The sequence below is a fragment of the Lutjanus erythropterus genome, chromosome 12 (assembly GCF_056507025.1).
Source record: "Lutjanus erythropterus isolate fLutEry1 chromosome 12, fLutEry1.hap2, whole genome shotgun sequence".
In the NCBI taxonomy this organism is placed as follows: domain Eukaryota; kingdom Metazoa; phylum Chordata; class Actinopteri; order Lutjaniformes; family Lutjanidae; genus Lutjanus; species Lutjanus erythropterus.
The window spans coordinates 6,985,830-7,003,896 of NC_139328.1; the positions used below are offsets into that span (position 1 = coordinate 6,985,830).

Below are 18,067 nucleotides of genomic sequence, written 5' to 3' on the forward strand. Positions count from 1 at the left end.
GGTCCTGACGTCTTCAGGACGTGAAAAATGGCTGTTCAGCTGTGATGATTCCCAAAATTCCTGCATTAAGTGAATGCAGCACAGTCTCAATTAATTAAATCTTTTCCTCTGCATTATCAGTGGTTTCCTACATTATAAATACAAATAACAACAAATGACAGGACAAATAGTTATATCTAAGATCAGACAGATATAGTAATACTAATACAGACAAAAGGGTCCATTATCATATATAGTCATGCACTGAAAATAATGACTTCCATATTAGAGAAGCAACATTGCTGTAAAACATGGACTTTGTAGGGTAAATAATTTTAAAGACAAAGGAACAGAACAGATCTATGTGCACAGTTGAATATATTTTAAGACTTTTTTAATATGCATCTTCTACCTGTAAATATTAAAAGTGCAGCCTTTTATACCATGTCATAGCTAAGAGGCAAATTAAGAGAAAGTGTGAAATAAATTAGTCCAGGCATTTTTTCCCCCAATAAATCTTTATTTTTAAGTTTTAAATAGCCGAAAATAAAAAATAACAACAGGTGAATAGAACAACACGGTGATCATCCATACAGCTACATGTGCATATCAGTTATGGTTCCTGTTAAAGCTGTAAACCAACGCTGAAGACCACCTAAAAGAGGAAAATAGTTGCTTGTCTTAATTGTTTTGTCATATGTAATTCATAATCCTGAGAATATCTGTATGAAGTGCCAATTTGAGTAACTGAAACAATCAATATTGCTGATGTCAAAAATACACAAAGAGGACACCCATGCACTCTAAAAATTATATCAAAACCCCTCCAAATGAAAATTAAACACGGCGGCCTTGTTCTCTTTCTTCTCCATAATCCTGGCTGATACTGCAACAACACCTTTTGACAGACACTTGTCCTACAGAAGCTTTTTTTCACCAATCAAACCTAATAATCTCATCACATAAGTCATTCTCAAGCAAATATTGCAGGCAGGTCTAACCAAATAAAGAGTCTAAAATAACAAAGCTCGCAAGGGAGCAAACAAAGACAAGAATACAACAAACAGTCATAAAATATTTTGGGCTTTCTTTTACACCATTTCAGGTCTTAGGCTCCGTTCGGCCTCTCAGAGAGAAAACCTGTGGAGAAACACAAATCTGACCTTTAATTAGTTCTGCCTCCTTCCGTCCCTCCCCGAAAAAACTTACACGAGTCTTTAAATCTGAGCTACTTCAAATATAACACAAGCCCCACGCTCGAAATGACAGAGAAACACATCCAACAGTAACCAGAAGAAACACAGCAAAGATCAATTTCATGTTAAAAATGTCCACATGAGGGTTTGACCCACTGACTCAGCTCGCCAGCCGAGACGGTCCTCCAGACGCAAAGTTCTCTAAGGTCTCCATCCACGCGAGTCTTTCTTATCAAACAGATCATGATGAAGGTAAACAGCCCACCAGTAAAAGAGACAAAAAGCTTCCGATGATGCTCTGGCATGCACAAAAACATCGTCCTGTGACATCCCATTCTATCAAAGCGAGACAGCAAACTTGGAAATGTCTGATGTATTTGCGGTAGACTGTTCGACACTAACAGGCTGCTTGAAGTCCTCAATCTTCTGTCAGTCACTGGTGAGCAACACCCAGGTACAATTAGGGAAATAAAGATACTGTATGCAAGAGAGATGCTGAGCAAAGTCTGGAAGTGTTTGCACCAGTGCAAATGTTGCTATTGTTAACAGTGGTATTAACCCCACAATACCTTATACTGTACAGGGAACTCAGTAGGATAAAGTAATAGTTGACATTATTCTCTCAAAGTAAGGTTTTATGTGATAATGAAGAATTAAATAACTGGTGACTTTTGTGCTGGTGCAAATCTTACCAGGTCTGACCTTTCTTTCCAAATCGGCGCATCGATTTTGCCTCTGAAAAAGAATTTCAGGAAAAACAGCTCATTTCATCGGTTTAGAAGTGTGAAGCTTCGAATCTTTCTTGGTTGTCGACCTTGAATTTCTGGCGACCCAGACGGAAAAAGAGGGGTAGCATGTGTCAGCTAGATAGGAGTTGAAAAGCACGTCACGACTCCTCGTTGCCTGAGTCGTCCTCGTCGTAGCAGCAGTCGCCGTCACCGTCCTCCACATCGTCGTCGTCATAGTAGTAGTCGTAGAAGAGGTCGGAGACTTCGTCGGGGGCTGGGGCGCGTGTGCGGACGCAGTACTCGGCCAGCGTGGTGGGCACCTTCACGCCGTCGCGCTCGGCTTCTGCCTTGGTGGCCAACACTTGCTTCCTGAAGGAGATATGACAAAATAATTTCTTACAACTTATAAACATTCAGCATTAATTTGAACTCTAATTAAAGTGAAACGTGCAAAAAGAAGTTATTCTGATAATAAAGCGTGCTTGCTTACCTGATGATTTCTACATATTCCCGGTCCTTGCCCTTGCTGTCCCTCCATTTGCGGTACATGACGGAGGCGTCCACATTGGCAGGAGAGAAGGTGTTGGGCTCATTCAGCAGCGAGATCACACTCAACAAAATGGTCCTGGAAGCAAACATGAAGGTGAGCGGCAAGTGTTGAACCTAACGTCACAAAAATATCCTCCAAAAATTAAATAAACGGGATATAAACACATAAACACTGATCAACAAATGTGCCATATTAAATCTACCCTCTCATGTCGATTTAGCTGCCAATTATTTGCCCAATTAATTTCATCAGTTGTTAGTCTGTAACAGTGATTACAAAAGTGTGGGCTGCAGCCTGCTGTGAAGGGCTGCAACAAAACAAAACAAATCCTTGATAATTTTGTTCATAAAATGCAAACTTATTCCACTGTTCCTCACACTATAGGCTGCTAGATATTATAATAGAATACATTTTTAAATTTAAATTCCCATTTCAACATTAGCTTATAAAGATTAGCTTTCTTTGTGACTGAGTATTAAGTAGCTTCAGTTAAGGTGAGGCTTTTATTTTTAGCACTAGAGGAGAACTTCCTAATGTAGTGGCCCTTAATAAATTATGGCTTAATAAATTATATATTTGGAAGAAAAAAAAATCAACAATAAAGCACTTACGTTTAAGATAAAACAGTTGAAATATTTTACTTTTTACAGTGAGTGGTATAGTCTTTACATTGTGTAGGTCTATAACCACAGCACTGGCCTATAAACAGATCGAGTTACACATCTGGTGCTGATGTTTCTGGGAACTTCTGAAGGGAGTCCGGTGAAGACAAACGTCATGTGATAAGGGTTCGAGTCAGGTCAGTTGCTGAAAGGGTTAAGAGGAGACAAAGAAAGGAGAGGTAATGATGGAGGGGGTACTGACCGGACGTTCTGGGTGGGATTCCATCTCTCTGAAGGCAGCTCTCCACTCTGCGGGTCGTCCACTGGTGGGTGCAAAATAGAAATACACACGTCTCCATTCTGAAAACAAGAGGAAATAAACTCATGTTACTACAGTATGGGATGCTTCATACAACAACCAAAACATGTCTAAATAAATATAATGATCAGACAGAAAAAGTTTAATATTATAAAATAGAGTGACAGTGTGATACTTCACCTCATAGATATTGGGGTGCCACATCTTGGTGAGGAACCTGAAGGCAGGTGGGGAGTATGGGTAGTCTATAGGGAACTTGATCCGAGCCTGGGGCAAGAAAAAAAAAAAAAAAAAACAGGTCATGTTTACATTTACGTTTGGCTGTGGACTATGTTCTCTTCAATATACTGTATGACATATTTTTACCCGTTTCTCACGTTATGTTTTTAAGAAACAGATGCAATGCTTCCATCTGTTCAAAAAGCTTAGTAGCTTTAAAGTAACCACACAAGTACAATCAGGTATGTACAATCATACGATATCACTGTATGGTGCAGGCCAGGGCAATATATCAAATTATAATGATATTATGTTATTGGATATTGTGATTTGATGTGTTATCACAGCTATAACGGTGCATATGGATATCGGTATATATGCTGTCAGATATGCATTGATATGAAAACTTTATTTTTACAGAACATAATGCAGATTGTTTTATTTTTTAGCTTTACAGGCAGCATTCTGTGTATATCTGATCCTTAAAGGAGTTTCTAACTGGTTATGAAACCTGCTAAAGCTTAATTCTGTTGCCTCCATATGACCTACACATAAGCAAACAAGACCACTGGCTTCAGGCAGCAGACTGGCTAGATCTATATAGGTGTTCTTTATGCCTGCCATCAGGTCAGATTCTCCTTCAAATCACTTGAGAAAAAGCCTGTTTTGCATTTTACCAGCCAATGTTTACAGTGAATAGTGCGTTAGCAAGTGAAACAGAAGAAAGAGGAGATTTTTATGTAGAGAAATTTATTTTTGGCATAATATTTTGTGGCTATGGAGGAGGAAAGACTAGCACTTTTGTCCTCGGGGCCTCAAAAATCAACACAATGTGAAGCTCCTTGTAGCAGTTTTATTTAGCCTATATTTTGTTTGATTTTTTTTTTTTTTGTTTTTTATAATTATTGTCATTTATAACAATTAAAAACTACCAGTGACAGTTTTCTGTTCAGTGCCCTGATATCATTTTTGGACAACAATAACAAGCATTTGCAAAAAAAAAAAAAAATCTGTGGTTGGGTATGTGTCCTACATTCTGTGTAATTAATACTGGCTGATATATTGACACTGGGAAATTTTTACTCCCTAATATCAGCATGGACCACAAAAATCAAGTTTTGGTCAGAAGAAAAGACAATTATCACCCGGATGGATCTACTTCTTACTAGGGCCCTGCCAATATATCATCTGGCCATTATTTTCAGTTCAGTTCAGTCCTATCACAGCTATATTGTCTATTGTTTTTTATCATTTTTATTTTTAAGGCAGTTATGCACTTTAATATATACATTTTTTTTTCTATTTGTGTGTGTTTTTTTATTTATAGTAATTTAGAATGATTTAAAATGTCAGTGTCATTTTCTTTATACAGTGAAATATCCTGTCTCCAGCATGTATATTTGGCACAAGTGTTTGACAAATACATTTGAGGGATAACTGATCGTCAATATTTTACTCCCCAATGTCGTTATCAGCATCATCCCCACAAGCAAACAGATTAGGTGCTAGTTTTGTCATAAAAATCACTGTTTAATGTATTGTATTTTATTATTTGAAGAATTCATAATGTCAGTGTTGTTATGATGTGGTGTGTGTGTGTGTGTGTGTTTGAATGATCTGCCGTGTGTGCTTAATACAATTTTCTACTTTGATGGTTCTATTCTATTCTTACCTTAAAATACCCTCCTTCATAGTGAGTGTTTGGGGGTCCGAAAATGGCCACTTCCCAGTTGTACATATCAGCCTCGTCCACCAGTGTTATTTTGAACCCCTCGACTGGCTGCTCCTGGAGGCTCTTCATCTCCAACATGAGTGCTTTCTGTGAACTGGCTACGTGAGAGTGGTCGTGCTGCGCCATACTGATACTGGACCAGGTAGCTTTAAGATTATCTGAGACCGACAGCTGAGCCTCACCAGCCAAACAACCTTACTGACAGTGAAAAACAACTTGTGTGTTTTCGATGTTCGGAGACAATGAAACAGGCCAAACCAGCCAGGCTGCGCACCAGTCAGACAAAGGTTGCGTTGAATTGTCCCCAAATTAGATGAATAATTCACCAATGTCAACACTCATAAACTGGTCAACTGACACAACCATAGTGGCTGAGCAGCGCCTCGGGCTTTAGTTGATCTACCTGCCAGGGCAGACACGGATATAACCCGTAATCTACTGATAGCTGCTGCTGGCTAAAGTAAGCTAGCTAACAAGCTCTACCTTACCGACCTGAAGCCGAGCTCACCGCGCCGCGAATAGTTTCTGTTTCCGTACAGGAGCCAGATTAGGCAAGAAATTAAAACTGTTGGTCTGAGAAACTGTCAAACGGACACTCTAACGATATTAGTCAGGAACGCAGCTGATATCGCCCTAACTGAAAACTGGGTAAAGAAGAATGTTGGTGAAAGGAGTCCCCTCTCCCCTCAACACAGGCAATGGCGACTTGTGGTGTCTGGGATTTGTAGTCCTATTTTCACCTGTAAACATTACGTTTAACCTTGAAAATAACAACGACGCCCCACAATAACACACAGAATTACTTTGCTATATAGAAGCGCAACACACAAAAGAAAATTTGTGGAGCGGTGTCGTTATTTAATAAAACTATTTATTTAAAAGTGAATTCAGCCAACTACATTTGCCGCTTGCCTGACGTCACGAAACCACGAATGTTGTTTGTGTTTCTCAGAAGCGACTCTGACCTATTTTCACTCTCAAATTATTTGAACACAATAACAAATCTCTACGATGTTAATTTGATTTAGGCTGTTCTGTGTACTATAAAAACGGGAGTTAAACAAAAGGTATTTATTTGTATTTTTCTCAATCATAATGTAGACGTAGGGAATATGCGCCATTTTATCTAGAAAGCCCCTTCAAGCTGACTTTCTGCTGCCTGAACAATTTCGAAACCAGACGTCTTTTGATAAGGGCAAACTTTTTATATATACTAGATATTATTTGTAAATCTTTATTTCAAAAAACAAACAATATCATTTATTTCAAACGCGTCTGAAGTCCAAGCAGCATAAAGAAAAGCACAAAAGGGAAATACAAATTCTAAACAACAACAATTGATCAATCGAACAATCAAATATGAAAATAATTAGATACAAAAATGAACAAATCATAAGGACGAAAAAGGACGACAAACAGCTTTCTTCGTTACGTCGTATTTACGCGACAGAGTGCACTTCGGACCCCGCAGTGACAGAGAGTTCGTCATGGGTTCGAAATCACGACGGCGGTCCCGTTCCAAGTCCAGAAGTCGGAGCCGGGACCGGCGGAATAGGTCCAGAGTGAGCAGGTCTCGGTCCCCGGAGGACAGGAGAGGCCGCAGTCGGTCTGCGGACAAGAAAAGAGCCGCCCGTGGACGGGGACGGTCGGGAAGCAGGGACTCCAGCGATGGGTCTCCTGGCCGCCGTCGGAATCAACACGGGGACCGCTCGGGCTCCAGGAGCGGCTCAGAGGACAGGAGGCGAGGACCACAGCGTCCCAGGAGCAAGTCGAGGGGTCGATCATCAAGGTAACTGTCTCTGCTGTCCTCTGCTAACTGGCTGGTGCGGGTGTTAAAATGTTGCACAAGTTTAACGGCTCGATTCGGCCTTGTATAATGTCATAAGTAAACCATGAGTTTGTATACAGAAAAGTATCCGGTGCATTTAATTGTCCACGTGGCAATTAAAATAAACCTGACCACATGTGTTTCACTGTTGTCTTGGAACAAACAGTTGCTGTCTCTGTATCTTTCGTATGCTCTCTGTCTGTGAGAGCTGCGGAAAGAGTTTTACAAACACATACAGGCAGAGCAGACTGAGGCTCTCACCCTGTCTCTGTTAGCTGAGGAGAGACCAACTTTGAATGGTGCGTTTACAAACATTACCGCATATTTTACCTTTAAGAAGACATTTTTTTGTCTGCAAGGATATCCAGGAGATGTGGCTCCCACTGCCACAGCTTTTCACAACACAGTAGTGTGAAGACTCAGGCTGTTCCACAGTAATCCACATGAGTAAGGAGAAAAGCATCATACACAGTCATCATTAGAGATGTTCAAATACCATTTTACAATTGCCAATACCAAAAACAAAACAATAAAAACAAAAAAAACAAAAACAAAAATAAAATAGGGATAAATGATGTGGATTTTTTTAACCAATACGAATAACGGCTCATCACTAGGGGTGTAAATCACAAGTCTCATCTTGATATGATATTATATTGATTATTTGAATTGTGATACGATATTTTCTGATATCACAAAGTCTGCCATGGTTGGATTTTGATTCGATTTAGTTCAGAGGCCTGCAATCAATATCAGATGACATCAAAAATCAGTTGAACACATTCAGTAACATTTAAGTTATAGTTTTAAAAAGCAACTAAGTTATACTTCAATCACTTTTATGATTGAACTCTTCTAGACATTTGTGACACAAACATGCAATGGGAATTTCAAAATAAAGGCGTATCTCAATGTAGAAGAGGCCTGATGACATATGGAGGCTGGGCGCTCCTCTGTTTAAAGGACTTGTGATTTGTGGCTGTGTTTGTTTGTTTGATATTTGTTAGGTGTATATTTTTACGTTGTTTGGGCAGGGTTTTCACAGATCCTGAAATGTCTTAAAAAGTCTAAAGTCAAATAATCAGGGCTTTAAGATTTTTAAAGGTCTTAAAAACAGTAAAGTTAAGTAATAGACGTGTATTTGATTTTGTTCATATCCACCAGCCCTACTTTATAAACTGTTGGGTTGTTTAATCCACAGCAGTTTGTTATATTCTATAAGATTATCACTGTTTGAGAATTTATGGTATGTTATTTTAGAGAAAATGTGTATATTGATATATATATTGTATTATCGTGGCATAGCATAAGTCACATTGCCGAGCCCTAACATGAAATAGGTTTCAAATTGCATTTATAATGGTCTAAAAAATTAAAGTCTTAAATTTAACTTGTTGAAACCTGTGGAAACCCCACTGTAAGTCCCAAAACCAAGACATTTTTCTATTACTATGTGACAGTACCTGCTTGTTGGTATTAACCCTATTAATAATTGAGGTTTTTCTGGTGTATCTGGATTTAGGTTTTAGAGGGTGGATGGATGTATGGAAAATCTTCCCCATTACAGTCTGTTGATGCTGAAGAGGAAAGAATAATATATATTTGGTGATGGTTGCCTATCCAGGAGCAAAAGTGTACTGAATCACCTTTTCTGTCTCAGTTCTGATTCAGATGATGGCAAAATGAGGAGGAGGAGAAAGGAGACGGAAAACCGGCAAGGAACATCCCGAGAGTGGAGAAGGGGACGGTCCCATCACAGCTCTGACTCCCGTGATGGAAGCAGTGACAGAGAGAGGAGAAGGCAGAGAAGTCCTGACAGAGGGAGTCCAGTCAGAGACAGACAGAGGAGGGAACGAGACAGGGACAGAGACAGGGACAGAGACAGAGACAGAGACAGGTGGAGGAGCAACAGCAGAGACAGGGAAAGAAAAAGGGACAAAAGCCGGGAACGACAGAAGAGGAGCGAAGACAGGGGCAGAGACAGAGGGAGGCAGCGCTCCAGCTCCGCAGAGTCGTCCGACAGCTCCGGGTCTGATCATGTGGTCCACGCAGCCAAAGAAAAGGAGGACAAGAAGAAACAGAAAGACATGATGAAAGCTCTGGAGACGCCAGAGGAGAAGAGGGCCAGGAGGCTGGCAAAGAAGGAAGCGAAGGAGAAGAAAAGGAGAGAGAAGATGGGCTGGAGTGACGAGTACATGGGATACACCAACGCAGACAATCCATTTGGTGACAACAACTTATTAGGCACATTCAAATGGCAGAAGGTGAGTTGGAAAGCAGTATTTGATGAGTTTTTATTAAAGACCATATTCACAATTTGTTTTTTGGAAAGTTGCCCGGCCTTAAATATCATAAATCATCCAAAATTCCTTTTGACTGTGTATTTTTTCAGGCATTGGATAAGAAAGGCATTGGCCATCTTGGAGAAAAGGAGCTCAAAGAACGGAACAAACGTATTCAGGAGGAGAACCGCAGAGAGCTGCAGAAGGTATGAGCTGTGGGATAGGTTTTCTTTGTCGCTGCACAATGTTTGTGTTAGCAGCGACAGCCTCTTCATTAATCATACTAACTTTGTGTATGAAGGTCAAACAGCTGCGTCTGGAGAGGGAGCGAGAGAAGGCGATGAGAGAGACGGAGCTGGAGATGCTGCAGAGGGAGAAAGAGGCGGAGCATTTCAAGACCTGGGCTGAACAGGAGGACAACTTCCATCTGCATCAGGCCAAACTAAGGCGAGTGAAAAGTGCTTTACGAACAGATTGGTTCTTAAGTGGTGTGTACGAGTGATTTAAGAGAACTTCTAGCATTCACCAGTTTTTTCGTATTTTAAGTTTTCTTTCAGATGCACATGACTGGTCCAGACCTGTCACAGAGTCGTGTAGTCAATCTGCTGTTATCCACACCGATTTTTTTCACTAATGACTGTATATTTCATTCATTTGAAAACATTATGAGTTTGAAAACTAAATTACACTTCATAATTATGTCACCATTATCCTGTTTGACTGTATTTGAAATTAAAACATAATTGTAAATTTATACATAAAGTCTATCATCATTCATTCAGTGATCTATTATTACCTGCTGTCAGGTGTATTGGCCTTATATCATGCAGGTTTGTGATGTCTCTGTCTAGGTGAACATCCTCACTTATTTTGTCATCTCCTGATGAAAACTTCCCCTAAACTCTCTCCTCCTGCTGCAGTCTTAGATCGTCCCTTAGTGTGGCGAGTCGTTTTTTTTTTCTCTTAAGTAATTTTCATATCGAGACATTTCTTCTTTATTTCAGTGACAGTCCAAACCTCCGGTAACAGCATTAACAGCATTCGCTTTTTCCGTTTCTTTGCTTTAGCAGGTCTTTTGATTCCACTGCTGACACTGTTAAAATGACATAACTTCTTTTATGGATTTCTTAAAGCAGAACGTCAAACTCCAAACTCGTAACATTCTTTTTTTTTTTGCTCTTTGATGCCATTTTCATGAATGAACACTTTCTGACATATGGAGCAGAAAGCGTTATTATCAGGGCGTTAATTATGTTGATTTACAAGTCTCATGCCCTTGCAGTCAAATATGCACAGGTGGATAATTTACACGGTTTTCTTAAAATATGAGCGTTTGTTGAATCTGACATGGCGTGTTTGTATGAACCCTTCATATGAAAAAGAGTTAGAGAAATTTGAGACAAGAATACGAAAATGTTCTTGCATGAGGCCCATTGTCTTTTTCAGAATAAGAGCAAAAATTTGTGTATGTTTTTTGCATGTAGTCAGTTACTGCACATGTCCATTAGCAGCTTCCCCTTTTCGTGTCACAGAGGATTTCTCTTGCTGTTTTATTTCATCTGTTTGTTTGCACATTTGCAGTTACGCTCGAGGCTCCTACATCTGCTCCTTAATATGTCTATGCCCTGTCTGACAATAATGTGTGTGCTGTGTGTGCAGATCTAAGATTAGAATACGTGATGGTCGTGCCAAGCCTATTGACCTGTTGGCCAAGTACATCAGTGCAGAAGATGACGATCTCGCTGTGGAGATGCATGAGCCGTATACGTTTCTCAACGGGCTAACGGTCACCGACATGGACGACCTGCTGGAGGACATTAAGGTGTGTGGCTCTGTTCCATTCAGATGTAAAATTAGAACAGCTCAAATCACACATGGCTATAAGAACTGCTATAAACACTGCAGCCTCTTTTAACTCTTGTAAAATATCCAGTAAATATGCTTCCACACTGTAAAAGCCGCACCACCAACATATGTATTTACTTAACGCCTATGTTGTTACCACAGCAACCCATGCAGATAGGTAGGTGACGTCGGGACACACAAATCAGATCTGATCATGTTCAATTAACAGTGGAGACAGTCTGTCTTAAAGACCTGACGTAGAGAAAAATCTGATTTCCCTCAAGTCTGAACAAAGCCTCTGTGTCTGAGTCACATCTGTCTGCCATTGTCTTTTTCTGTCACTGAGGGGCGCCAAATCTCAAAACTAAGATGTGTACAATATAACTTGGACATGAAACCTGTGAACAGTGATGCCTCAAGCCCAAAATGTAAACTGATTATAAATGTTTTATCTCCTGCAGATTGATCCTAAACATGAGTGAGGCCTTGTGTTAAAATGAACTCCATCTGTTTATGGTTTACTGTATGAGTGTTGTTGTGCTGGCAGGTGTACATGGAGCTGGAGCAAGGGAAGAACGTGGACTTCTGGAGAGACATGACGACCATCACCGAGGACGAGATCAGCAAACTGAGAAAACTGGAGGCCTCTGGGAAAGGACCAGGTACGGAATTTTCCTGTTAAACAGTTTGTGTTGACGTTTTTTTTTTGTTTTTTTTTTACATACGAGTCATGCAACAATTTGTCTCACACTTATCTCTGTACATGCAAACTTTTTAATTCTCAGGTGATCGCCGTGAGGGCATCAACACAGCCGTGAGCACTGATGTACAGACGGTGTTCAAAGGAAAGACATACAGCCAGTTGCAGGCGCTACACGTGAACATCGAGTCGAAGATTCGGGCCGGAGGGTCCAATCTGGACATCGGTTACTGGGAGAGTTTGTTGCAGCAAGTCAGAGTCTACATGGCCAGAGCAAGGTATTAAAGTGGGAACCCTTACTGTGTTTCTGCTGTTGTAATAATATAAAGGGATAGTTCCTACAGTAGATGGCTGTTGAAACAGTCCCAGTTTGGAGAAGAAGAGCATGGAAGCTGAGCAATAAACTGCTGTGGACAGGGTCAGCAACAAAATATATTTTAGCCACTTAAAATATTCCACCTAAAAAAAAAAAAACACAATTAATATCAGTATCAGTCAGTTATCAGCACTATATTTAGAATACTTTGACGGGAGACTGCTGTTATAAAAGCCAAATATCACTCTCTTCAAATCAACCAAACTCCATAGGCAGAATCGGTCATTTTACCTCGCAGAACACAGGAGCTGCCTGTCTGCTTCTGCCTTGATTGGTTTGTTTGTTTCTGTTATTGAGTGACTGTGATGTTGTAAAATGATAGTTTGGATTAACTGAAGTCACACAATAACACAAATGAAGTGATTGTGGACCAGAAACTCTGGTGTTCTGCGACGTAAAATTATTTATTTCGCCTATAGAGTTTGGTTGGTTGGAGGCTGATATTTTGCTTTGATAACCGCAGTTTTGCATCAGAAAAGGCTGTCTGACAGCAAAGTAAAGCAGTGAAAATATAAATGTAGCGTACACTTCCACTGATATTGTTTCTTAGGTGGCTAAAACACCTTTTGTTGCTGAACCTGTCCACAGCAGGACATTGCTTAGCTTCTGTGCTGAAGGCCATCTACTGTAGCTAATACTCTATGAATAAAATACCTCATACAATCACACATTAAATAATCCAAATTATCCCTTTAAATTCCATAAATATAAAGTTTGAAGTTACATGGATAGACACTAGAAATGTGTGTTAAACTACAATTTTCTGTTCCAGGCTGAGAGAGCGACACCAGGACGTGCTGCGTCAGAAGCTGTTTAAGCTGAAACAGGAACAAGGAGTCCCAAATGACCCCTTGTTCCCCATCATCAAAGAGGAGCAAACAAGTGACGAAGATGTGTAAGTTACCTAGAAACCACATACATCCTGAAAATGTGGGGAAATGGTGGCTCAGTCTGTTTACATCCATATTTTCAGTAGCAGTGACTTGGGGTTCAAATTTCACATCACACTATGTCAATTCTCACTTCTGTGTTTCTTTTGAGGATGTGTATTATAGTACAGTGGGTCAATATTTGCATCAGCTTGTCCCTCCAAGAAAATTTTAACCCAAATGTTTCTGCACCATCAGGGAGAGAGCAGAAGAGCAAACGAGGGCGACAGTAACCGAAGAGCCTGGTCCATCTTCATCCTTCTCCGCAAAACAGAAGAGCAGAGAAACAGAAGAGGACGAAGAGGAGGCCGGTCCGTCAACATCAGCAGCAGGAGACCAAGATGAGCATGGAGGAGAAGAGGGTGATAAGAAGGATGAGGAGGAGAAGGGCGAGGTGGTGGAAGCTGTGTTGACGGAGGAGGACTTGATCCAGCAGAGCCAGGCGGAGTACGACTCCGGTCGCTACAGCCCCACGTTGCTCACGTCCTCCGAGCTGCCGCTGGACTCGCACACGATCACGCCGGAGGAGGACCTGCACAGGCTGCAGTTAGCACGCAGACAGCTACAAGTCACCGGTAAGAGACCACACACAGACACGAGGAGCCTCTCGATCAGAATCACAAAATTATCAGGAAAAATAACCTGTAATAGTTACAGTTTGGTTACATTTAGCCAGCAAAATGACACAAAAATATTTTGGTAGGTTTGTTTAGTGTTTGGAACCAAGAAATACTGGAATAGGGTTAGGAGCAAGAAATACTTGGGTAGATTTAGGTTCAAATACATACATTAATCCATTAAGGTGGGTGTATCTTATACATTGAGGACAGATAGACCCTTCTCCACTTTTCCACGTACTTTAACTCTACATGTTGTTACAACCATACATAATGTAGCCTATACTACTAATTTCTGACACCTAGCTTACTTTACTCACTCCAAAACAGCTGACTGAAACATGTCTATTTTGCTTTTTTTGACATTTCAAAAATTTGCTTCAAACTCACCAATGAGATGAAAACATGGCGTATGATGTATGAAATATGTTGATTTATACATATGTGTATTTTTCCTCAAGACGCTCACTCTTGCTTCTTTGACATCTGTGTCAGGTGATGCCAACGAGAGCGCCGAGGATGCTTTCGTTCGTCGTGCCAGAGAGGGCATGGGCAACGACGAGGCCCAGTTCAGCGTGGAGTTTCCCGTCACGGGGAAGATGTACTTGTGGGCGGACAAATACCGTCCCAGGAAGCCCCGCTTCTTCAACAGGGTCCACACAGGATTCGAGTGGAACAAGTACAACCAGACGCATTACGACTTCGACAACCCTCCGCCCAAGATCGTCCAGGGTTACAAGTTCAACATCTTTTATCCAGACCTGATCGACAAGCGCTCCACCCCGCAGTACTTCCTCGAGCCCAGTCCCGACAACAAGGACTTTGGGATTTTAAGGTTCCACGCGGGCCCTCCGTACGAGGACATCGCCTTTAAGATTGTGAACAGGGAGTGGGAGTACTCGCACCGACACGGCTTCCGCTGTCAGTTCGCCAACGGAATCTTCCAGCTGTGGTTCCACTTCAAGAGGTACCGCTACAGGAGATAGAGGCCACATACCAGGATGGACCAAGAGCCCAGTCACTGGGTTTTAACCATATACAGCATATTAGACATGCGGTCAGTGTGCTTGTTGCATTATTTTTAGCTGCTCTCACAGCAAAAAACTGTTTCTTAAAGCTACAAATCACTCTGTACTGTTGTCTGAAAAAGTAAATTGTAATTTAGTTTGAAAATTACACATTAAAGGTTTTTGTCCCATTTTTACTATTTGCCTCTGGTTGATGTTTTTCTGTTGTCAACTCCTATTTAAAACATGTAATTTTAGAGTTTAAACACTGAAAATCTGAAACTTAGTCTGCAGAAAGAGACGATAAGACACAAGAGACAGTATCTTCAAAACCTGGGCTGTCAAATGCAAAGAACAAAGCTGATTCATAACGGCACCTGACTTCCACATTTGTTCTTCACATTCTTTGCAAGTCCAATCTTGCTGAAAAGTAGTAAACCCTGTTCGATGTATTTGGAAACCTCTGAAAATGAAGACAGGCACGAAGACCAAGATTATCTTTGTGGTGGTTTAATAGAGCTTTGCAAAGGATCAGTACACAGTAACACAGAAAGCATAAAAGGAGCTAATGATGAGTCAAGAATGTAACTCTGTCTTATAGGGTTAGGAGACGAAGGAGGTTGGGTCAGGATGGACCTGAAGTGCTTATTGGGAGAGTCAGGATTTGATTGTGTTATCAGAAGTTGTTGCTCCAAAGGGAGAACAGCTGTGTGTTCAAGGACAAGTAACCAGTTAGTGCCTGACAATACATGAGAAGTAACTGTGAGGAACAACAGTGACCAGTTCAGGATATAATTTTCCCACTACAGTCCCCCCTTTTGATCATACGTGATCACATAAAAAGGAAAGTAAAGGAAAATTATAAAAGACCATAAAAGATCACACCTTCACTACAAATAATAATCCTCACATTTGATAACATAATAGTAAAGTATAAGAGAGTGAAAAAAAGAACATCTGCAACGCTACGTCAATTCTGATTTTAAAACATTACTTCATAAAATACTACCCCTGGAAAAAGCAAGATGCTGTTGTTACAGGTGGGAGAATTCAGTATAACAAATGCAAGCAACTTAGGTAGGAAAGTTACATATATATTAACACATAAATGTCAAAATCCGGATTGTCAACAGGATCAGGAGTGTCTTCAACATTCCCTGGTGGGAGCCAATCAGTCTGATGGAAAACAGTTTTTTTTTTCTCTGTAGGGCATGAACTCGTGAAAAGAAAACACTGAACCTCACAGGCCACACCATCCAGGGTGTCTGAATGCATGTCATGGCTGCTGTTGGAGTTCCATCTCTGATCCCACGACGGTGACACCGAGGTTCACTCAGCACGCCACTTAGTTGGAGCCGTGAAAGTTCTCGTTGGGCAGTATGCCAATACTGTTACCTCTTCTCCTTCGTCCTCGCGATGTGATGACCTGTTCTGTCATAGGTGTCTCTGGTGGAGGTGGAACCTTTTTGCAGTGGCTGGCGTGGATTCAGGTGACCCTTTCGGCAAATTTTACTGCCGTCTGTGTGGTCAGCAGCACCTGGAATGGACGCGTCCGCTGCGTCGAGCGCCAGAGTTTGGTTGGTTTAGAAGGTGAAATTTTGCTTTGATAACTGCAGTTTTGCATCAGAAAAGGCTGTCTGACAGCAAAGTAAAGCAGTGAAAATATAAATGTAGCGTACACTTCCACTGATATTGTGTTGCTGAACCTGTCCACAGCAGGACATTGCTTAGCTTCTGTGCTGAAGGCCATCTACTGTAGCTAATACACTATGAATAAAACCCCTCATACAATCACACATTAAATAATCCAAATTATCCCTTTAAATTCCTGTTTTGAACACATGTACCCAACATAAATATAAAGTTTGAAGTTACATGGATAGACACTAGAAATGTGTGTTAAACTACAATTTTCTGTTCCAGGCTGAGAGAGCGACACCAGTACGTGCTGCGTCAGAAGCTGTTTAAGCTGAAACAGGAACAGGGAGGAGCAAACAAGTGACGATGATGTGTAAGTTACCTAGAAACCACATACATCCTGAAAATGTGGGGAAATGGTGGCTCAGTCTGTTTACATCCATCTTTTCAGTAGCAGTGACCTGGGGTTCGTCCTCAACGTACTGCTGACTATCAAAAAACCAAAAGGCTTAGAATGCATAAAAATACAAGGATCTAGATCAGAAAAGTAGAGTGTCTGATCAGAAAGACAGTCAAGTACAGTTATTTTGACTGATGTTTATAGATGTGGTCTGTGTGTGTACATGGTCGTGTTTGTAAATGAAAAAAAAAAGAAATAAAGTTGTTTTTTTTAAAGTTCAGTTCCATTCTAGAACGTTGTCGCGCTGGTGCTATGACGTCATAGTGACGTCAGAGCGGCAGGGCTTTGATTGCGTCACTCCGTCTCTCTATATAAGCCTTAAAGAGCTCTAAGTACATTTTTTCGTCAAATTGTGTAGGAAACAGTACAAATTCATTTGTGAAGTCACATTAAAAACAGCAACAGACATTTTTTAATTTTTAATTTAATTTAAACTTCCAATTCAGACACTAACAGCATCATGTTTGCGTTTGGTTTCATTCTCGGAGCTGTAGTAACAAAAGGTGTTAGAAAACTCGTGGAGACATACTTGTCTTCCGAAGAAACGGCCAAAGTTGCAGATGGAGAATCCACATCAGAGTCCAGAGAGGACCAGTGCGTTGAGACAAATGAGCAAATGCTGCCAGCGCAGTGCAGTGCTGACACAGCAGATAAAAAGAGAGCAGAATATTTCAACAGAATGTGTAAATCCATTTGCAGGTTTCCCAGCGGATATAACAACTGTTGGATGAACGCAACATTGCAGGCGACGATAAAACTGAAAGCTGTGCAGGACAAACTCGCGCACCAGCCCTCAGAGTCCCTGACACAGCTGTCTGCTACACCAAGGTTTGCTGAGCTGTTTCTAACAGCCCTCAAGAACCCAGGAAGGATTTTCACACTCGCAGAAATACACGCACCTTTAGTAGAATTAAGTGAGGTAATACCATCATTACCTCTGACGCAGTGTAATGACCCAGTGGATCTACTGAAGCCTTTATTGGACTGGTTTAATGCGTGTGGAGTGAAAACGACCATGGAGATAACACGAAACTACAGATGTGAAACATGTCATGTGACC

The 18,067-nt window shown here is 40.9% G+C and overlaps 2 protein-coding genes across 3 annotated transcripts; one reads left to right on the top strand and one right to left on the bottom strand.

Moving 5' to 3' along the window:
- Positions 1-478: 478 nt before the first annotated feature.
- Positions 479-6,042, bottom strand: LOC146317501 (ubiquitin-conjugating enzyme E2 R1-like). The gene is made up of 5 exons (XM_084731331.1): positions 5,266-6,042; positions 3,555-3,641; positions 3,318-3,415; positions 2,394-2,528; positions 479-2,272 (listed from the first exon to the last, which is right to left on the bottom strand). Exons 1-5 carry the CDS (start codon positions 5,449-5,451, stop codon positions 2,062-2,064), a joined length of 717 nt encoding a protein of 238 aa, XP_084587457.1. The 5' UTR covers positions 5,452-6,042; the 3' UTR covers positions 479-2,061.
- A 734-nt stretch (positions 6,043-6,776) lies between these two features.
- On the top strand, positions 6,777-15,106 carry cactin. 2 transcript variants are annotated; one of them, XM_084731330.1, is made up of 10 exons: positions 6,777-7,114; positions 8,814-9,417; positions 9,546-9,641; positions 9,737-9,882; positions 11,095-11,257; positions 11,828-11,942; positions 12,066-12,258; positions 13,129-13,251; positions 13,484-13,860; positions 14,398-15,106. In XM_084731330.1, exons 1-10 carry the CDS (start codon positions 6,813-6,815, stop codon positions 14,886-14,888), a joined length of 2,610 nt encoding a protein of 869 aa, XP_084587456.1. In that variant the 5' UTR covers positions 6,777-6,812; the 3' UTR covers positions 14,889-15,106. The 2 variants fall into 2 exon arrangements, with proteins under 2 accessions (XP_084587456.1, XP_084587455.1); XM_084731329.1 differs by lacking the exons at positions 9,546-9,641; positions 9,737-9,882; positions 11,095-11,257.
- The last annotated feature ends 2,961 nt before the right edge of the window (positions 15,107-18,067 follow it).

Excerpts from the sequence above, each read along its gene's own strand:
- LOC146317501 (XM_084731331.1), bottom strand. The coding sequence starts at position 5,451 with ATGGCGCAGCACGACCACTCTCACGTAGCCAGTTCACAGAAAGCACTC. Across the intron at positions 3,642-5,265 it reads ATGAAGGAGGGTATTTTAAG|GCTCGGATCAAGTTCCCTAT; the intron begins GTAAGAATAGAA and ends TTCTTGCCCCAG. Across the intron at positions 2,273-2,393 it reads GAATATGTAGAAATCATCAG|GAAGCAAGTGTTGGCCACCA; the intron begins GTAAGCAAGCAC and ends TATCTCCTTCAG.
- cactin (XM_084731330.1), top strand. The coding sequence starts at position 6,813 with ATGGGTTCGAAATCACGACGGCGGTCCCGTTCCAAGTCCAGAAGTCGG. Across the intron at positions 9,642-9,736 it reads ACCGCAGAGAGCTGCAGAAG|GTCAAACAGCTGCGTCTGGA; the intron begins GTATGAGCTGTG and ends TTGTGTATGAAG. Across the intron at positions 12,259-13,128 it reads GTCTACATGGCCAGAGCAAG|GCTGAGAGAGCGACACCAGG; the intron begins GTATTAAAGTGG and ends TTTCTGTTCCAG.